The sequence below is a fragment of the Oncorhynchus gorbuscha genome, linkage group LG18 (assembly GCF_021184085.1).
Source record: "Oncorhynchus gorbuscha isolate QuinsamMale2020 ecotype Even-year linkage group LG18, OgorEven_v1.0, whole genome shotgun sequence".
Lineage (NCBI taxonomy): Eukaryota > Metazoa > Chordata > Actinopteri > Salmoniformes > Salmonidae > Oncorhynchus > Oncorhynchus gorbuscha.
In genome coordinates, this window is record NC_060190.1 from 61,363,483 (window position 1) to 61,385,647 (window position 22,165).

General features: G+C 44.0%; 1 protein-coding gene across 6 annotated transcripts in view; it reads right to left on the reverse strand.

Annotated features, from left to right (window-relative positions):
* Nucleotides 1–2,570: 2,570 nt before the first annotated feature.
* LOC124002680 (semaphorin-3F-like) overlaps nucleotides 2,571–22,165 on the reverse strand; it is an 86,571-nt gene continuing 66,976 nt past the window's right edge. For 3 of the 6 annotated variants that reach the window (XM_046310305.1, XM_046310309.1, XM_046310307.1), the window contains 11 exons: nucleotides 21,872–22,011; nucleotides 19,041–19,155; nucleotides 13,272–13,341; nucleotides 12,977–13,121; nucleotides 12,555–12,777; nucleotides 11,348–11,436; nucleotides 10,540–10,581; nucleotides 9,778–9,935; nucleotides 8,533–8,615; nucleotides 7,705–7,838; nucleotides 3,522–5,209 (listed from right to left, as the gene is read on the reverse strand). In XM_046310305.1, the coding sequence (XP_046166261.1) occupies nucleotides 4,739–5,209; nucleotides 7,705–7,838; nucleotides 8,533–8,615; nucleotides 9,778–9,935; nucleotides 10,540–10,581; nucleotides 11,348–11,436; nucleotides 12,555–12,777; nucleotides 12,977–13,121; nucleotides 13,272–13,341; nucleotides 19,041–19,155; nucleotides 21,872–22,011 (1,670 nt within the window). In that variant the 3' untranslated portion in view covers nucleotides 3,522–4,738. Of the gene's footprint in view, nucleotides 5,210–7,704; nucleotides 7,839–8,532; nucleotides 8,616–9,777; nucleotides 9,936–10,539; nucleotides 10,582–11,347; nucleotides 11,437–12,554; nucleotides 12,778–12,976; nucleotides 13,122–13,271; nucleotides 13,342–19,040; nucleotides 19,156–21,871; nucleotides 22,012–22,165 lie in introns of all 6 variants that reach the window. The other 3 variants (XM_046310306.1, XM_046310304.1, XM_046310303.1) reach the window with 2 other exon arrangements.

Consider the following 22,165-nt stretch of genomic DNA (forward strand, 5'->3'; position numbering starts at 1 on the left):
ACTGCAGGTTGCCTCGGGAAGGCACTTGAACGTAGCAGACTCAGACACCTGCTCACCACGCAGCATCTGAGGGAAACACGACACGACAGGGCGATACACAGACACAGCACGGTGAACAATAGACAAGGATCCGACAGGGCAGAAACGGAAAACAAGGGGAGAAATAGGGACTCTAATCAGGGGGAAAGATAGGGAACAGGTGTGGGAAGACTAAATGATTGATTAGGGGAATAGGAACAGCTGGGAGCAGGAACGGAGCGATAGAGAGAAGAGAGAGAGGGAGGAAGAGAGAAAGAGGGGAACGAACCTAAAAAGACCAGCAGGGGGAAAACGAACAGAGGGAAAAGCAAAATGACAAGACAATCTAAGACAAAACATGACAGTTTCAAGGACAGCTTTTTTCGATCTTCGTAACATTGCAAAAATCAGAAACTTTCTGTCCAAAAATGATGCAGAAAACTTAATCCATACTTTTGTCACTTCTAGGTTAAACTACTGCAATGCTCTACTTTCCGTCTACCTGGATAAAGCACAAAATAAACTTAAGCTAAATATGGCTGCTAGAATCTTGACTAGAACCCAAAACATTTATCATATTTCTCCAGTGCTAGCCTCCCTACACTGGCTTCCTGTCAAGGCAAGGGCTGATTTCAAGGTTTTACTGCTAACCTACAAAACATTACATGGGCTTGCTTCTACCTACAGTATCTCTCTGATTTGGTCCTGCCGTACATACCTACACGTACGCTACGGTCATAAGACGCAGGCCTCCTAATTGTCCCTAGAATTTCTAAGCAAACAGCTGGAGGCAGGGCTTTCTCCTATAGAGCTCAATTTTTATGGAATGGTCTGCCGACCCATGTGAGAGACGCAAACTCGGTCTCACCTACTTGTAACCGATGTGAAATGGCTAGCTAGTTAGCGGTGGTGCGTGCTAACAGCAATTCAATCGGTGACGTCACTCGCTCTGAGACCTGGAATAGTGAGTGCTGTGGCTTTTGTGGCGCGATGGGTAACGATGCTTCATGGGTGACTTGTTGCAGAGGGTCTCTGGTTCCTGCCCGGGTCGAGGAGAGGGACGGAAGCTCTACTGATACATACAGATGTGCAGTCAACTGATGAGCCTATCCTCCTGGGAAATTAAATGAGCGGCCTTTGAAGCGCACCTGTTCGTCGGCTGTAAATGGGAAACGAATGTATCTCGCGGACAATAATGGGAGAGAACCGCCTCAATCACTTGTGGCAGGATGTGGCTGAGATATATCCAACCTGTCACTAATTTCCCTCTGGAATGCCAAGTAGCGAGGAATTCCAGAGTGGAAAGTAGGCTACTTGGACAGATACGGGTATGGCATGATTGCAGCGTGTCTTCCTTTCCAGACATTGGGCTAAATCCGCGCACAAATCTAACAGAACATTTCCTGGGAGACGATAGCGATCATCATGAGCAGAAAAAGGCATTCACGACTCTGAAAACTCTCTCCTTTCTAAAAGCACGGTTTTCAATATCTTCCGATAACGCAAGAACATGGTTACCTTTAAAAAAAAATGTATACTCTTTTTACAGAACATGCACCCTGTTTTTAATTCAACATACCTTGCAATTAATTCCTCACACCTTTAATTGACAATTACTAACAAATTGTTCATGAAGCTAATGCAAAGTTTACAACAGGCTTGGACACATTTGCTTCCCAAACTGCAATACCCCTACATAACCAGCAGAAAAATAGCTTACGTCAAGTCTAGACTTTGCGTAGAGATCATGTCCACGTCAAGTAAGGTTTTATAAATAACTTATTATAAGTGGTTTTCTGCGTAAGTCATACTTAAGATCAAAATATTGTAAATCCGTTTTATAAATGAGGCCCCAGCTCTACAGATTGAATAGAGCCCTAAATCTGAAGTTCATTCAAACCCGCCATAGCAATGTTTACACAGTGTCTTTATTTACAATATTCATCCAGTGCCCACACACTTCTAATTCTGAAAAGGGAAAGCATACCTGTGATGGGGGACACCCTGGTACTAGTTGCATGTTTTTATACAGTACCCAAGACCACCCTGAGTTCATTTGACCATTGGAAATCAGGCTACTGCGTAAATACTGCAAAACGGGTTTGATTGAATAGAGCAGTAAGTGTGCTGATCCGAGAGAGGCACACAGCGAGCTGATAGTGGGAACAGCCTCAGTATTCATCTTACACTGTTCATCTCCTCATCTCCCTCCTCATCTATTGAGTCCCACCCATGTGGCTCAGTTGACAGAGCATGGCACTTGCAACACTAGGGTTGTGGGTTCAATTGATGTGGGGGACCAGTATAAAATTTGGATAAGACCCTCTGCTAAATTACTACAAGGTAAATGTATTTCCTCTGAGGGTTCTGTCTTAAATAATAATAATACAGCATCACTGTCAGTCAAGCTGCCAGTGATGCCCTTGTCTGCCACAAATGGCTAGTAGCTCATCATACTCTCTCTGAGGAAGCTTGGAACATTTAATCCCAAAAGGTCTCAGTGATATTTAAAATATAATATGGACACATCAGAATAAAAGTAGACCATTCCATTCTTTATAAATATAGAGCTTTAATTTATTAGCCAGCAACAACAATGGAAAGGGAAGAGAAAGTAATTTACACAATTCATTAGAATAACGTCAGCTCTGTCTGTGCATTTAATCTTTTTTCAGAAAGTCTTAACCGAGCAAAACAAAACAAAAACACTCCAAAAGTAAAGACACATCTTAAAAATCTTTTTTTTTGTTTGTTGCTGTAACACCCTGTTTTCAACTAGAGGAGAGTAACAGGGGCTGTCTGGTTTTATTCTGGGAAAATGAATAGTATTCTATAGTGAAGAGTGGAAGGGTGAGCATGTCAATATCTGTAGGTACATTACACATAGTAGTTCTCATCCATTCAGTTTTTCTCTGTGGCACTGAGGCTGTCCCTCAGACCTTGGCTGAAGTTGACCATACTGTACACCGGAAGAACAGAAAAACTACAACATCGTTTTTTGTTTGTTTTATAATTACAGTACAAATACATACTCATGCACACAATGAAAAGCCAGCTTCCCAAATATTTTGGTTAGTAAGTGTCACAACATTGTTCAATGCTCTGTTCTGTAAGGGCATGTTTATTTTTGTACATGTAAAGCCAAACTCACCAATAAATGAAAATAGATGGCTCCTAGTCAGAACAAAATGGCAGCTTAGTAAAAGGGATCTGGGCATCGCACCATCTCAAGCTGAATTGTGCTTTTGTTTTTGTCAACCAAAATAAAATGTACAGTATTTGGCCAAAGTGTGCTAGGTTTGGCCCTGGCCAATGTTTTGAATATCTAATACATTCCATGAGATTCAAGTCAATCTTTTAAAGATAAGAGAATAATGCCCTTTGTTCCAAAACCTTGACCCTTCCTTTACTGTCCCTCACACTCAATCCCATTGGATGTTTAGATAAACCAAAGAAAGCCTTAGAATGTATATTTGATAAGTATCTATGGTGTTTTTTTTTTAATTGACCATTTTCACAACTTAGTTTACCACAATTGAGCGGCTCAAAGGTAAGATTTGAATCCTTTTTTTCATCCTTTTGTTAAAATATCTATCTGATTGACCTGGCCATTCAATAACAATATCATAGTGTCAACCTTCGCACTCACACAAATATGAATTGCCTTGGAAACATTTGATATATTGATACCTACCCTGATCCTGGCCATGTAGAGCTGTTTTCATGCATACTGTAGGATACATAGCAACACAGCATTTAGAACAACTGGTTTGCCTGAGACAAAGGCATATACTGTACAGTGAGGAATAACAAATGAAGCCAGCAATAAAAACCATCAACCTATTTAGGGAGCCAATAAAACAGCATGGGTATTCAATATACTCATTTAGACACCAGGTTCACAGGGATAGCTATCCAATGAGTGGAGGAATTCGTGCATCCTCTGCCATTGAACTTGCCCCGAATCCCCCCTTCACTGCAACACTTGTAAACATTGGACAATAAATTGTGCCTTCCTGTATTATACTTATGCTAAAATGTTTATTCTATTCTACTGAGATATTTACTTTATGTTCGTATTCTTATCTTTAATATTTTCTTAATGTTGTTGCACTGTAAAGAAGGAACCTGCAAGTAAGCATTTGGTTGGATGGTGTATACCGTGTGTATCCCGTACATAAGACAAATAAAACTTGAAACTTAAAGTGAGGAGTCTTTGTCCTTATTCAATATGGTGAGGTTACTCTATGTTCAAACAATTCCTGGCAAGCCCTTAATTTGAGTATTGAATTTCTGTCAAAGCAAACAACAAGCAAGATAGATATATGTCCATCTACCCCAACCCTCAGTTAATTTCTCTGTATACAATGACACCTTTAAGTTCACAATGAACAGCCTTTACATGCCAGTTTACACATTCCAAACAGAGGTGTCAAAAGATGGAAAGATGAAGAATTTTGTAATGACAGTAACAACAATAATACAATTAATAACAATAATAACAATAACATTTGCCCAAAAGGTATCTATACACAAAGAGCATTTTTCTATAAGTACAAAGAAATCCACAGAATGATTCTATATACAACTTACAATAAATACTGTGTATCATATACTGTATTGTTCAAAGGGATGTGGGGTGTGTTTGTATGCCTCTTGTTTTTTACCACTTCTGTGTATTTTATTTGTGTTTTTTGATTCCTTTCACCTAGTCACTCTCTTAAGTTGAGTCTTTCCCAGTTTCCAAAGAGTGCCATTGAGGTTTGGGAGAGTTAAGGGACCCCTCATGTCTCACCTCCTCCTCTCCCTCGCTGTGATGTCGGCGGTTGCGTGGTTTCTTCTGCTCCTTGAGTTCTTTCGTGTCTTTGCCCTTGATGGCTCCCATCATTGAGTCTCCCAGCTGCCAGTAGTCCTCACAGTACTGGTTGATGAGGCCCATCTCTGGCTGGCTCAGGATGGTCAGCAGGTCCTTGTACTGACCCGCGCTGGGCGGAGACGGACTCAGCCCCCCACCCTCCACCGGGAGGTTGTTGACTGCTCGGCTGGATAGGACCACTAGCTGCAGCTTGACCAGTGTGTGTTTGAAGTTCTTCTCTGTGGCCGTGCACTGGTACACCCCAGAGTCTGAGGGCTGGAGAGAACGCAGCAGTAGACCCTGCTCTGTCTTCAGTACCCGCCCGTCAGAGCGCATCTGAGAGAGTGAGAGAGAGAATCGGAAGTCAAATGTATACTGTTTGCTTCTCTCCCCAACCAAGGAGGGCCTACAGCAGCATCTTCTGCACAGATTCTGTCAGACCTGGGCACTGACAGTAAATCTCAGAAAGACAAAAAATAATAGTGTTCCAAAGAGTTACACTTGCCAGGACCACAAATACAAATTCCATCTAGACACCGTTGCCCTAGAGCACACAAAAAAAATGATACATACCTCGGCCTAAACATCAGCGCCACAGGTAACTTCAACAAAGAAGGACCTTCTATGCCATCAAAAGAAACATAAAATTCCACATACCAATTAGGATCTGGCAAAAAATACTTGAATCAATTATGGAACCCATTGCCCTTTATGGTTGTGAGGTCTGGGGTCCGCTTACCAACCAAGAATTCAGAAAATGGGACAAACACCAAATTGAGACTGCATGCAGAATTCTTCAAAAATATTCTCAGTGTACAACGTAAAACACCAAATAATGCATGCAAAACGGAAATAGGCTGATACCCGCTAATAATCAAAATCCAGAAAAGAGATGTTAAATTCTATAACCACCTTAAAGGAAGCGATTCCCAAACCTTCCATAACAAAGCCATCACCTACAGAGAAATTAACCTGGAGAAGAGCCCCCTGAGAAAGGTGGTCCTGGGGCTCTATTCACAAACACAAACAGACCCCACAGAGACCCAGGACAGCAACACAATTAGACCAAGCCAAATCATGAGAAAACAAAAATATAATTACTTGACACATTGGAAAGTATTTACAAAAAAACTGAGCAAACTAGAATTCTATTTGGCCCTAAACAGAGAGTGTACAGTGGCAGAATACCTGACCATTAGTGACTGACCCAAAATTAAGGAAATCTTTGACTATGTACAGACAGTGAGCAGAGCCTTGCCATTGAGAAAGGCTGCCGAAGGCAGACCTGGCTCTCAAGAGAAGACAGGCTATGTGTACACTGCCCACAAAATGAGGTGGAATCTAAGCTGCACTTCCTAACCTGCCAAATGTATGACCATATTAGGGACACATATTTCCCTGATTACACTGCCCAACAAAGAATTCAAAAACAAATCCAACTCCCATATCTTGTGGGTGAAATACCACAGTGTGCAATCACAGCAGAAAGATATGTGACCTGTTGCCACAAGAAAAGGGCAACCAGTGAAGAACAAACACCATTGTAAATATATTTTATATTTATGTATTTTTATTTGTACTTTAACTATTTGCACATCATTACAACACTGTATGTCTTTATTCTTTTGGAAGTGTAATGTTTACCGTTAACTTTTTATTGTTTATTTCACTTTTGTTTATCATCTATTTCACTTGCTTTAGCAATGTAAACATGCTTCCCATGCCAATAAAGCTCTTAAATTGAATTTAAATTGAGTGAAAGAGAGGGAGCGATAGAGACAGAGAGCGATCGAGAGAGAGAGAGAACGAGAGAGCGAGAGGGATAAAAAGTGTGTGAGAGAGGGAGAGAGTTATGACTTATGAGAGTTATGAAGAAATAAGGCATGATGTAAAGCCAGGGTAGAAACATCAGAGGAGAGGCCAAGCAGACAGCTAATTTCCTGCTCTTGTTGGCAGAACAGCATCATCACCAACCACCAACTATACCACTATATCAGTGTTATGACTACCTATACATTCTTCGACTAACACAATCCACATTGACCTGCAGTTCAATAAGTGCTCTAGTGATTTTATCCATTGTCTCTTGATGTTTACCCTGATACATATTCAAGAGTGTTATTAGCCGCTGACAGCTATTCTACCCAGAATCAGATGTGCTGAGCAACAGCCCTGCCAACTGAGCCAAGCCAATGGGGATAGGCAGAATCCAACAGAAAAGCAAATAAAAAAGAAGTTACACCATAAAACTTTAACAAAAGCGTCAGGGTGAGAAACCATGAGCTGGTCTTATGCTGTTTTATGTATGGGGCCCATCCTTTGGGTAATGGGAATGTTTGGGCTTTACCACGCCAGGTTGAAGACCAACCACCTGGTTGTCATGTCTGGATGGATGTTGTCTCTTTATCACAGTAATACATCAATAGACTGACAACAGTAATACATAAATAGACTGACAACAGTAATATATCAATAGACTGACAACAGTAATACATAAATAGACTGACAACAGTAATACATCAATAGATTTCAGCTATCAGATGAAACATACAGGAGCCTGACAAAGACTCTTCACCATCATTATGTAACAGAATGAGAAGTGCTGTCAACAGAGAGGAACATCACGTCCTTCTAGAGAGATTTACTGCTAAACCTATAAACTCCCTGTCAGAGAGGTGATATATGGTTCAAGTTACCTTAGTTCATGGTATCCCTTAATATGTCTGAGTATAAAGTTAAATTGTGCAGAAAGTATACCTGTAGATCTCAACAGTGTTTTGGGAAGAATACTAGTTTGAGTGATATTGTGAGCATCATAGATGGCTGCTTACCTCTTTACGGCGGTCACTGTTGTCCCTTTGCAGGTGCCACTTGATGGCGGCGTGAGGTGAACGGGCCTGGCACTCCAGGAAGGTGCTGCTGCCCTCCACCCCATACTGCACCATCTCCAGGGTGTTCTTATTAGCTGAGATAGAAAGACACCATGGCAACCATAGATTCAGTATCAAGTCCCACAAAGACCAAAAATCCAAAATAGCAATGTTTTATTTATATCTATTTGAAGAAAATGCTGGCATGTGGGGCCTCCCGAGATGCGCAGCAGTCTAAGGCACTGCATCACAGTGCTTGAGGCATTCTACAGACCGAGGTTCGATCCCAGTCTGTGTCACAAATGGCCGTGATCGGGAGTCCCATAGGGCGGTGCACAATTAGCCCAGCATCATCCAGGATAGGGGAAGGTATGGCCGGGGGGGGGGGCTTTACTTTGCCCATAGCGCTCTAGCGACACCTTGTGGCCGGCCCTGGCACCTGCAGGCTGACTTAGGTGGTCAGTAGAATGGTGTTTCCTCCGACACATTGGTGCAGCTGGCTTCCGGGTTAAGTGGGGAGGTGTTAAGAAGTGAGGTTTGGCAGGCCATGTTTCGAGGATGCATGACTTGAACTTCACCTCTACCGAGCCCATTGGGGAGTTACAGAGTTGAGACAAGATCGTAATTGGATCACAATTGGATATCACAAAATTGAGGAGAATTTTATACAAATGCTGGCACGTGATGGCATAAATTAAGTTAGTCCTCTCAAAATGAATGAGATGAATTCACTGCCACTGAAAATCTCTAATCCATCCACCCACCAGAACTGGCAAATACTGGTCTTACCATTGGAGTTGAAGCCCCTGCACTGCCGGATGGGATTCCCGTACTTGACGTCCTGCCTTCGGCTGCGTCTAAAGGGGTCAGACCAGTATTCCCGAATAAGAGAAGAGAATAAATTAACAAGCAAATGCAAAGCCATTCAACAATCCTCCGAGCCAGTCAAAAATCTATACAGCCATAAAACTTTGCATATATTCATTCAACAACCTATAGAGCCATCCAATAACATATAGAGTTATTCAACAATCTGTAGAGCCATTCAACAACATATAGAATGAGTCAACAACCAAAAAGCCATTCAATAACCTATAGAATCAATCAACAACCTATAAAGCCATTCAAAAACCTATAGAGCCTTTCAACAACCTAAAGAGCCAGTCAACGACCTACTGCAGAAAGCCAGTCAACAGTGTATAGAGCCAGTCAACAATCTATGGAGCCAGTCAAAAATCTATGGAGCCAGTCAAAAATCTATAGAGCCAGTCAACAATCTACGGAGCCAGTCAACAATCTATAGAGCGAGTCAACAATCTATAGAGCCAGTCAACAATCTATGGAGCCAGTCAACAATCTATAGAGCCAGTCAACAATCTATAGAGCCAGTCAACAATCTATAGAGCCAGTCAACAATCTATAGAGCCAGTCAAAAATCTATAGAGCCAGTCAACAATCTACAGAGCCAGTCAACAATCAATAGAGCCAGTCAAAAATGTATAGAGCCAGTGAACAATGTAGAGCTAGTCAACAATCTATAGAGCCAGTCAATAAAGTATAAAGCCAGTCAACAATGTATAGAGCCAGTCAAAAATCTCTAGAGCCAGTCAACAATGTATAGAGCCAGTCAACAATCTATTGAGCCAGTCAACAATGTATAGAGCCACTCAACAATCTATAGAGCCAGTCAACAATATATAGAGCCAGCCAACAACGTACAGAGCCAGTCATAAATCTATAGAACCAGTCAACAAACTATTGAGCCAGTCAACAATCTAAACAGCTAGTCAACAATGTATAAATCCAGTCAACAATCTATAAAGCCAGTAAAAAAATCTATGGAGGCAGTCAACAATGTATAGAGCCAGTCAACAATGTATGGAGCCAGTCAACAATGTATAGAGCCAGTCAACAATCTATGGAGCCAGTCAACAATCTATGGAGCCAGTCAACAATCTCTAGAGCCAGTCAACAATCAATAGAGCCAGTCAACAATCCATAGAGCCATTCTGAGCAGCTCATGCTGATGCTCACCTCTTTTGCGAGGCGGAGTAGCGGGAGCAGGACCTTCCGTCCCAGGCGCAGTAGGGGTCCCGGGCCAGGCAGCAGTCAGCGCATGCCTCCCCGTACACGTCACAGCGGTGGAGGGCCAGGTGGGTAACACCAAGCTCAGAAGACACGTAGAGCTGTTGCTGTGAGAGGAGGAAGCCATGGAGGATGTTAGATCACAGCTGGATAAAGTATGGGAATATCCAGCTAATATCACAGACACAGAGTATCAGTGAACAGAGGATGCAGAGTTGCTTCTATGAAGGCTCTCCATTTTTTAGTGCAGAGGTTTACAGGGGATAAGAATCCATCAAAGCCATAACAATGTAATGTGATAATATAATTTGCTTATTGGAAGATTTGTGAGCACATTGGGAGAGCTCACCCTTTCTGTATAACAAAGATTTCCATTGTTCGGAGACAATCTTCAGTTTTTAAGATCAGCTGTTGTAAAATTGCAACCCTTTCTAAGAATGATGTCATGTCATGTATCCATGGCCAACTATTTTAATCACAGTGAAAGACAAAACTAAAGTTGAATGCATTTTCCATATTTATCGTTTCATTGTCTAAACCAGACTGCAGGCCTTCTATGAATTATGAAGGGACACATTAGTTCCACAGCTGTTTACATGTAGTTCATGGCATTCCAAAATAATGTCCCTTCATTTAATTCAGCTCCTTGGCTCTTTATCCCAGGAAAGATATATAGGTCTATTGGGTAAGGTTTTATACAGACATGCTTACCCTTTTGGACGAGATCTTCATTGTTATAATCGGAGTAGGAACCTGAAATGGGAAGACAATGCATTGATCAGTCTTATAAAGTTGTTGAAAATATACATGGTTATAAGCAGAGAGAGAGAGGGGGAGAGAGAGAGGGAAAAGAGAAGAGAGAGAGAGAGAGAGAGAGAGTTAGAGAGAGAGGGAGAAAGAGAGAGGGGGAGAGAGAGAGAGGGGGAGAGAGAGACAGAGAGTCATAGAGAAAGAGCGAAAGAAAGAGAAAGACAGAGAGACAGAGTGTGACAGGGAGTGACAAAGAGAGAGACAGAGAGAGGGAGACAGAGAGAGAGACGGAGAGAGACAGAGAGAGGGAGACAGAGAGAGAGATGGAGAGAGACAGAGAGAGGGAGACAGAGAGAGAGACGGATAGAGACAGAGAGAGGGAGACAGAGAGAGAGACGGAGAGAGACAGAGAGAGGGAGACAGAGAGAGAGACGGAGAGAGACAGAGAGCGACAGGGAGCGACAGGGAGTGACAGAGAGAGGGAGACAGAGAGAGAGAGAGACAGAGAGCGACATGGAGAGACAAAGAGGGAGACACGAGAAAGAAAGAGAAAGACAGAGACACAGAGAGACATAAAGAGAGACATAGAGCGACAGGGAGAGACAGAGCCAGAGAGACAGAGAGAGGCATAGAGAAAGACAGAGAGACATAGAGACAGACAGAGAAAGCCAAAGAGAAACAGAGAAAGATAGATATAGAAAGAGAGAGACAGAGAGAGAAAATGAGAGAGAGAGAGGATTGAAAAATAAGAAAGACAGTTAGTGCTCACCTTAAACACCTCTACCTCCTCCAGGACCAGTTCTTCAGTCTGCAGGTCATCTCTGGGCAACACAATCACCTTCTGAACCGTTCCCCTGTCTGTGGCCCAAGGAAACACCTGAGACTTGAAACTACTACACACCTGTTGTAACCTAACCTTGTCCCCAGACTATTGCCCACAAATGGCTGGTACATCAATGATTCCATTTTGGTCTTAGTGGGAGTGATCATAGAATTATATGGGAGTGACCTTACTGAGTATTTGTCATCAATTAATTTTAGCAAACCACACGACTACGAGGCGTGACTCAGTGCTTGTGTTGCACTAGCGTGATTGGTTGGTAGATTAAGCCGATTAAGCCAATGCCTATGCACTGGGAGTTTATCCCAGTCTTTCTGTATTGGCTAAAAATGGCCAAGTTTGACACATTGATCCATCAGACTCTCTGCGCATTGGGCGGAAGTGTCTGGGAAGGAGATTAGTTGTAACCCGACACCACCCTGCCTTGCTGCCAGTTAATCAAACTGCCCTCGCTACATTCCTCTGCTAATGTAAAGGTTAATCCTCACTCATCATTCTATCAGGCCTTAGCACTACACTACAGTACTCTTCACCACTTTCAGACAGATCTCTCTGTGTTCACCTTTTGTCCTACATATTACACTGACTCTGGGCATAGTGGAGCACTGTGTGCTCGTATAAAAATCCATTAGTCTCCCAGAACGAAAAACACACACAAAAGGGATACTGTGCTGCATGTATGGGCTTCATGCTTCATGTCACGTCAGCTTTTTAAAAGTTCAAAGAAAGGAGACAAACAGAAAAATCTCTACCGCTGCCATGTACCGGTGGTGAGATGATGGATTTCCTTACAGTAACCCCCCTCCTCCTTTCCCTCTCCTCTCACCCCCCCCCTGCCCTGCCCTGCAGGTAGAGAACCCAAAAACTATTACTTAAAGTGAATGATGTGAAGAATGACCCTATTTATTGGTGAAACATCCATTTTGACAAAAAGGCATTCAAAAGCTTTGCTCCTGGGGTTAAATGTTAGGGAGAAAGACAGCAGGTCCATCTGGCGGGACTGCCTTGGGATTATTTACACGTTTCTCCTTTGTTTTACTAACAGAAGGAAATCTGTTTGGCATCCTTGGACATTGTACAAAGAGTGATGTAGGCCTGCTATATTTCACATGAATATAGACTAGTGAGGACTCACCAGTTCCCAGGAAAAGCACTTCATAGTTCCCGTCTACCGCGGCCACCTGGTCCACAGTGATGGTGGTGAACTCGTACTCCACGTTGGTCCGGACCACCAGGGGGCGCTTGTGTATTGGGTACACAGCGTTGTACATATTGGGGTGGTTCCGCATGAAGTTGATCACCTCGTCTGGGTAGTCTTTGGTGGACTTCATGTTGGGGGTGAACGTACCACCGGGGCACTGTTGTTGAAAAGGAAACTAGCATTAAAACATTTGCCTCTCACCACAGAAACATCAACAACCACTTAAATTTTGGGTATGAAGGCTGATAATTTGTGTCCTGCTTGAAAGACAAATGGGTTCTGTTTGATGTCTAAGTGTCGTTTATGCCACCTTGGTTTGGTATTAACACTCAGGGTCATGGGAGGGTGAGGCTCACCGTCCCAGGTCGAGGGTAGGGGATCTTCCCAGTGTAGGCCACCCACTGGTAGTTGGGCCCCTCCTTGTGGGCAAAGGGTCCATTGAAGACCTGGCGGACGTCAGCCATGGAATAGACACAAACTGCTGAGCCCTTGAACACTGAGCTGTATGGAGAGGGGTGAGATAGACAGCTCAGTGGGTTAAGAACTGAAATAAACCCAAAAAGGGACATAATATGACAATGAAAGTATATTTCAATAATTATTCTTAATTTGTTCTAATAAAAGTGTCTGAACAGAAGTTTGCCCACTCACCCTGAGACAGAGAAGACTCCGTAGATAACAGGAGTCTTGGTATCCTGCGTCGGCTGTATGTAAACATCTCCTAAACGACAGATAGACAGAGACAATCAAGTCAGTACAAAGAGGACAGACTAAAGAAATGTCCTGTTCCACAGCACACTCCTCATCACCGCTAATATTTACAGAGCTCCAGTCACTCCATCAAAAGTTACTCTGTGAAACACCCTTTGCCTTTCACAAAACCTGAACTCCCATCAGAACAGGCAGAACAGCTCTGCTCTTAGGGATCCAAAGGTGTCAAACAGGATGCACAAATGTACACGTCTCTCCTCTCCTCTTTCAAACTGCAGGACAGAGGCAAGTCAAGCTTTGTGTTGCTGAAAGAGGTTGTGTGACTGGATAACAGTCATGCAGTGGCTTGATGGAATTGGAGATAAACTAGAGACGTTGTGTGACCGGACCACAGTCATGCAGTGGCTTGATGGAATTGGAGATAAACTAGAGACGTTGTGTGACCGGACCACAGTCATGCAGTGGCTTGATGGAATTGGAGATAAACTAGAGACGTTGTGTGACTGGACCACAGTCATGCAGTGGCTTGATGGAATTGGAGATAAACTAGAGACGTTGTGTGACCGGACCACAGTCATGCAGTGGCTTGATGGAATTGGAGATAAACTAGAGACGTTGTGTGACCGGACCACAGTCATGCAGTGGCTTGATGGAATTGGAGATAAACTAGCAGTGAGGATGGGGTCAGAGCAAAGATGAAAGGAGAAGATGTGGCTAGCCTCCTCCTCCAGGGTTGTACTACTGAATTCCAGTATCCTGCTGTCGGAAACAGGAGGTGTAAGCCCATGGCACATCTCTAGAGAGCAACAGGAAATGAACTGAGAGACATCTCCACAGGAAGGACTAGCAGGCCAAGGTGAAGGCTTCAGTACTGTATTATACACAATGTAATAAAACACACAAAGAAAAGACCAAGAGCTTCAGAGACAACACCTTTGGAAAGTAACCATTCTATCCATGAGCGTATTCTAAGCCCTAGAGGAAGACGGAATCATACCTCACAAGCCTCTGGGGGTCCCAGCAAGAACTCTACCTAAGATTTGGGCAGTTTGTCTCTCCCCGCTGGCCTGCTCTCTGACTGGCCCACATTCTCCTCTCAGGAGGCCCATCTACCTCACAGAGCAGAGTAAGTGGCCGGCCTGCCAGTGTGTAGTAGGGGAATGTCCATTGGCCAGAGGATAAAGACACTGCATGTCTACACATACCACGCTGTCAAGAACCTGTGAGAACTCTTGAATTGAAAGCAGTATATGGCATTTAATGGACAATGATCTGACGTATAATACATTCTACAAGTCTTACAGTCACAAATTATTCATTATGCGTAGACTGGACACATTTTTATTCACTAGTATTTGCAATGGGACATACTAAAAACAATAGTTGTCCGGTTGACATAGTTCTAACTGTATATACACAACAGAATGACAGTAGAGGTGAGCAGGCCTGGTGAGTCCAGTTGAATGACAGTAGAGGTGAGCAGGCCTGGTGAGTCCAGTTGAATTATAGTAGAGGTGAGCAGGCCTGGTGAGTCCAGTTGTATGACAGTAGAGGTGAGCAGGCCTGGTGAGTCCAGTTGAATGACAGTAGAGGTGAGCAGGCCTGGTGAGTCCAGTTGTATGACAGTAGAGGTGAGCAGGCCTGGTGATTCCAGTATGACAGTAGAGGTGAGCAGGCCTGGTGAGTCCAGTTGAATTATAGTAGAGGTGAGCAGGCCTGGTGAGTCCAGTTGTATGACAGTAGAGGTGAGCAGGCCTGGTGAGTCCAGTTGTATGACAGTAGAGGTGAACAGGCCTGGTGAGTCCAGTTGTATGACAGTACAGGTGAGCAGGCCTGGTGAGTCCAGTTGTATGACAGTAGAGGTGAGCAGGCCTGGTGAGTCCAGTTGTATGACAGTAGAGGTGAACAGGCCTGGTGAGTCCAGTTGAATGACAGTAGAGGTGAGCAGGCCTGGTGAGTCCAGTTGTATGTGTACGCTCTGAGTGTCACTGAAGGCTCTCTCAGGGGAGAGTCTGAGGTTATGATTTCATTTCCATAGCAAAGGATAAGGAGAGGGACTGAAACAGAGCATATGGTCCTTATTCCTCCTTAACCACCTTTTATCTCTAGACACACACATGCATACACATACGTATGCACCGACACACACACGCAAGCACACGCACACACATACACCCTCCTCCAGAGCCCACAGCTGCTCAAGGCAGAACAGCGGAACGGTCATGGGTTACTACAGACACAGGGAGAAGGGCTGTCAGGGTTGTCATAGAACAGATGAGCCCCACCAAGACACACAGCTGTTCCAGTACAGAAAGGGATGAATCAGATAAACTACACGGCAGTCACAAACAGACAGACAACAGGAGCTATCATTAGCTCAATACATGTACAGCAGTCAGTTGCCCCCCAAAATATTATTATTATAAAGGGGAAAAGCTACTTGATTGGAAATATAAATATTCTGACAAGGCAGAGAAGAGTTGGCAACAGGAAGGCTTGTTAAAGGGATTCTCCGGTACATTTGTATACTTTTGAAAGTATTCCCTGAAAATTGCGTACAACGTCACTACATTGCCAAAAGTTTGTGGGCACCTTCTCATCGAACATCTCATTGCAAAATCATGGGCATTGATATGGAGTTGGTCCCCCCTTTGCTGATATAACAGCCTCCACTCTTCTGGGAAGGCTCTCCACTAGTTGTTGGAACATTGCTGCAGGGACTTGCTTCCATTCAGCAACAAGAGCATTAGTGAGGTCAGGCACTGATGTTGGGCGATTAGGCCTGGCTCACAGTCAATGTTCCAATTCATCCCAAAGGTGTTTTCGATGGGGTTGAGGTCAGGGCTCCGTTGCAGGGCGATCTCGACATTCCATTTCTGTATGGACCTTACTTTGTTCACAAGGGCACTGTCATGCTCAAACAGGAAAGGGCCTTCCCCAAACTGTTGCCACAAACTTGAAAGCACAGACTCGTCTAGAATGTCATTGTATGCTGTAGCATTAAGATTTCAATTCACTGGAACTAAGGGGCCTAACCCGAACAACGAAAAACAGCCCCAGACCATTATTTGTCTTCCACCAAACTTTACAGTTGGAACTATGCATTCGGGCAGGTAGCGTTCTCCTGGCATGCGCCAAACCCAGATTCGTGATTCATCACTCCAGAGAACGCGTTTCCACTGCTCCAGAGTCCAATGGCGGGCGCGCTTTACACCCCTTTAGCCAACGCTTGGCATTGCACATGGTGATCTTAGGCTTGTGTGCAGCTGTTGGGCCATAGACACCCATTTCATGAAGCTCCCGTCAAACAGTTATTGTGCTGACGTTGCTTCCAAATGCAGTTTGGAACTCGGTAGTGAGAGTTGTAACCGAGGACAGATGATTTTTACGCACACGTTGCTTCAGCACACGTTCTGTGAGCTTGTGTGGCCTACCACTTCGCGGCTGAGCCGTTGTTGCCTAGAACTTTCCACTTCACAATAACAGCACTTACAGTGGAACGGGGCAGCTCTAGCAGGGCAGAAATTTGACAAAAACTGACTTGTTGGAAAGGTGACATCCCATGATGGTGCCACGTTGAAAGTCACTGAGCTCTTCAGCTAATGTTTGTCTATGGAGATTGCATGGCTGTGTGCTCGATTTGATATACTTGTTAGCAACGGGTGTGGCTGCAATAGCCAAATACATTAATTTGAAGGGTGTCTACATAGTGTACGTGCAGATATGTGCACCACGTCATTGCTCTCTTTTCGGTCTGGTGTTGTTGCATGATGTACCTCTTGCTAGCTGTCACTCATATGGCGAGAGGCTAAAGCTCATTGGCTGAACTGGGAAAATGGCACAGCACAGGTTCTAGAAAAACAGTTGCTTTCAAACTCGGGATTCCGTGGCTAATTGTGGTAAGACGGTAATTCTGCTCATAGGTTATTTATGTATGAACTACACATTGACACATCAAGCCCAAATCAGGTTTAACTAACTAACTACTTAGTAGTTAAAAAATCCTTAGTAGTAGCCACATTTCTGGAGCATGTCTTTAATAAGAGCTATGAATGGAAACTGCCCTTTCCTCTTTTCTAAAGCAATAAAAACTCAAGTCTACACATTTTTTTGATTCCTCAGAAAGAATGTATTTCTGCTGGAGCTTTGACTGATTTCGCTCTCTTCCACTCCCCCCTTCTCTTTCTCGTTCAGTCTTTCTTTTTCTTTACCACTCTTGTTCATCTCTCATAAAGTCTTCTCTCTGAAGTCCATGAGCCATATTGTTGATCAAGCTCAAGCTCATGCAATGCACCTCTTAATTTATATCAACCCATACAATCTAAACCTTTACAGCATCTCTTTATTGTATATCTACAACCTATTTTCTTTGGCCTCTTAATTTTGACATAGAATACAACCACATGTGCCTGGATAAGGACTCTACATTGTGTGTTTCAATTTACTGTGTATAATGTGGATGCAAGTTCTCAGGTAGAGCCAAGTCTTTTTCTCTTTCCAACTGTAAAAACACTCTGGGTCTTTGGCGTCCCTCGCTAACCTCAGTCACACATAATACTGCTCCCAAACAACAAGGCCTAAAGCTGGGCTGGAAGGCTCATCAACATTTTCAATAATGACCCCAATGTCCTCTTTACTTTACTACAACACTAATAGAGAGAGGGGAAATGTAAGTTCATCTGTTCTCTTTATCCAGGTACTTTCGCAACCAGTCCCGGCTTGCTGCAAAGTTCTTCTTACATCAAGGTATGCTAAACCCAAATACCTGTTGGTGGCATGTATGTTTTAGAGATACTCAGAGTACATATTATCTAGATGGCACATAGATCTTGTTGTCTTGTATTACTGGAGTAATTCTACCAGTACGGAGTACGGTGCTTGCGGTTTGGATATCCTTTCATTTACTTGGGTGAAATGGTCACCATTAACCAAAAAAGCCTTACCATTGTGCCATAGTGTTCAGGTAAGTCCAAGACTAATGCACACACGAGCAGAATTACTCAACCATAACATAAAAGCAGAGGTCAAATAGAAAGTCACGCAAGCTTTTTATTGGTGAGGTTAGGGCTTGAGTAACTGTAGACTCCGTCACAGAACCATCAGAAGCCTCATCATTACAACGCTCTATTTGGAAGCAGTGAGACAGAGAGAGAGAAAGACATGGTAATGGACCTGACATTCCTGCCTGGCTACCTGATCTGTCTGCCACGAGGCAGCAAGCCCCTCATATCCAGTAAATTACAGGAGGGAAGAGCACCTCTTAATGCACAGCCAGGAAAAATAAGCCTTTTGTTTGAGACATCTTGAAGGAAAATAATAAGTACACTACCGGAGTGTGTGCAATTCCCATTACAGCATGCAGTGTGGGCCACAGGAGTATTGAGTGTAATGGAAGAGGCTGCCATATGGGACAAGGACTGGGCTGTGTGCAGTGCAGTCAGGCTCTGGGCAGGTGGTGGTATGCAGAGATAAAACTGGTCTGAGATCAGGCTGGATGGATAGTGCAAGCAGGATTATAAAGGACAGGCAACACCAACTAGTTCCTCTAGCTGGTCTGGAGTCAGATCCATCATTTGTGGACTCTATTTGACACAGTATTAATACCAATGGGAAACCTCAAGACATGCCACAGGCTGTCTGGTTCCTCGCTCCTCACGTTAATGTGGATAACGGGTGACACCATATCAAGGGAAGGAAAGGAGAACTCACGGAGCTCGTCGAAGTGTGTCTCGATCCCGTCGGCCCCCGGCACTGAACAGATGAGCCGAGCCTTCAGGAAAGTGCTCCACTTGTTGACCAGACAGCAGTGTCCACCGTCATCATTCTGCATGCATAAGAAGAGGGAGAGGGAAAGGGAGAGAGAGAGGGAGAAGCGGAGGGAGAGCGAGAGGGGGAGAGAGAGGAAGAAGTGGAGGGAGAGCGAGAGGAAGAAGTGGAGGGAGAGCGAGAGGGAGAGCGAGAGGGGGAGAGAGAGGGGAGAAGCGGAGGGAGAGCGAGAGGGAGAGAGAGAGGGGAGGGAGAGCGAGAGAGGGGGGGGAGAGTGGAGAGGAAGAAGTGGAGGGAGAGCGAGAGAGGGGGGGAGAGAGAGGGAGAAGCGGAGGGAGAGCGAGAGGGAGAGAGAGAGGATGAAGTGAAGGGGGAGGGATAAGTGGAGGGAGAGAGAGGGAGAAGCAGAGGGAGAGGGAGAAGCAGAGGGAGAGGGAGAAGCAGAAGGAGAGAATGAGGGAGAAGCAGAGGGAGAGGGAGTAGCAGAGGGAGAGGGAGAAGCAGAAGGAGAGAATGAGGGAGAAGCAGAGGGAGAATAGGAGAGAGAGGTAGAAGTGGAAGGAGGGAGAGAGAGAGGGTGAAGTGGAGGGAGAGAGAGAGAGAGAGAGGGAGAAGGGTATAGAGTGGGAGAAGCCGACAGACAGAGAGAGGGGGAGAGAGAGGGACAAAACATGGACTTCGTCACACACACACACTCACATCCTCCCACCAAAAATAAACACAGGTGGAGTCACCCACACACACTGTACATATTTAAAAAAGCAGCCCGGTTTGGAGAGCGAGCTGGCGAATCGTTGACAATTGGTTAGTTGTGAGGAGATGAGATGGTAAACACTGTCTCCTTTTATTTAGAGCCTAATTCTAGCCCAGTGAGGGAGAGACAAACCCAGTAGATGTGATTTAGAGGCTTCCTCCTCCTTAACAAACACATTCTCCTCAAAGCACATTCCACTTTTATGGGGAAACTACACTGCCAGGTCATACATTAATAAATATTGCTCTAACAAATTGTTTTCACCACATATATCACTGTAATGCCCACATGATGGTTGTAGGCCTGTTCATACTGCACACGACAGTCTACACATATTTATATGTAATAAGTCCCTAACTGGGATTTGAAATAGTTTTCATACATTTTGTGTTACATTATTTGAGCAAATACGCTGTACATTTGTTCATATATTTGGGTACTAGGAGGGTGTAGAGACAATAAACCAAACAGCATTAAGAGCATCCAGATATGTATAGAAGTGAAAAAGAGAGAACAGCAAAACTGGGGACCAGTGAATGTTAGAACAGCAAAACTGGGGACCAGTGAATGTTAGAACAGCAAAACTGGGGACCAGTGAATGTTAGAACAGCAAAACTGGGGACCAGTGAATGTTAGAACAGCAAAACTGGGGACCAGTGAATGTTAGAACAGCAAAACTGGGGACCAGTGAATGTTAGAACAGCAAAACTGGGGACCAGTGAATGTTAGAACAGCAAAACTGGGGACCAGTGAATGTTAGAACAGCAAAACTGGGGACCAGTGAATGTTAGAACAGCAAAACTGGGGACCAGTGAATGTTAGAACAGCAAAACTGGGGACCAGTGAATGTTAGAACAGCAAAACTGGGGACCAGTGAATGTTAGAACAGCAAAACTGGGGACCAGTGAATGTTAGAACAGCAAAACTGGGGACCAGTGAATGATAGAACAGCAAAACTGGGGACCAGTGAATGTTAGAACAGCAAAACTGGGGACCAGTGGGGAATGAATTAGAACAGCAAAACTGGGGACCAGTGAATGTTAGAACAGCAAAACTGGGGACCAGTGAATGATAGAACAGCAAAACTGGGGACCAGTGAATGTTAGAACAGCAAAACTGGGGACCAGTGAATGTTAGAACAGCAAAACTGGGGACCAGTGAATGTTAGAACAGCAAAACTGGGGACCAGTGAATGTTAGAACAGCAAAACTGGGGACCAGTGAATGTTAGAACAGCAAAACTGGGGACCAGTGAATGTTAGAACAGCAAAACTGGGGACCAGTGAATGTTAGAACAGCAAAACTGGGGACCAGTGAATGATAGAACAGCAAAACTGGGGACCAGTGAATGTTAGAACAGCAAAACTGGGGACCAGTGAATGATAGAACAGCAAAACTGGGGACCAGTGAATGATAGAACAGCCCAGAAAGATGCATCCTAAGCTCCAAGTTGACCCTACAGGAACAAACACATTCCCTGTTATTTGTTTTTGCAAAACTGATCCTCACAATTTGCAGCTTTGGGGGAGAAGATCAGGGAAATTACCACATGCTGTCTCAAACTCAACTCTGGACCTCAAAGCTAGATTCACTGCGTTTTTTTTATTGTTCCCCTCTAATCAGGGACTGATTTAGAACTGGGACACTAGGTGTGTGCAATTAATGATCAGGTAGAACTGGTTTAGGGGATCTGGCTTTTACCCTGCTGCTCTGTTACCTGAATACCTAATATACTACATCCTTTAATACATTTTAAGACTACCAGTTGGGAGGTCAGACGATCATAGGGTCGTATGTCAGGGTTCCATCTCAAGGATAGAGACATGTATTGTACACATGGAGGTTAAATATACATGGATTTCAGCGAGTCAGTGTTAGACAAACATCAGTTCTACAGACCGAGACTGGTTCCTTTCCCTTTCTTAATGAAACTGGGGCATATTTGCTGTGCATGTCACATGCATTGTTATTTGTGAATGTGGTCTCATTATTAGTACAATCCATTCTGAGGCTGTGCTCACCAGGCAGATCCGACCGATGCGGGCCTGGGTCACAGGACTCTGGCCCATCTCAGCAGACTTCTCGCGGAAGAAGAAGTACAGCTTGTCGTCATTCCTCTCTGCACTGTCAGGGATGAGCTGCACATGGATGAAGGAAGGATCTGGGAGAAGGAGAGAGAGAAGGAGAGAAAGATGCGTAGGAGGATATGAAGATCACTGAACATCTGGTTGATATCATTTACAAACTGTTTGCATTTCCTGTTTATTAAAGAGTTGAGGATTTTGTAAACATGAAATATTATTAAAGAAGACATT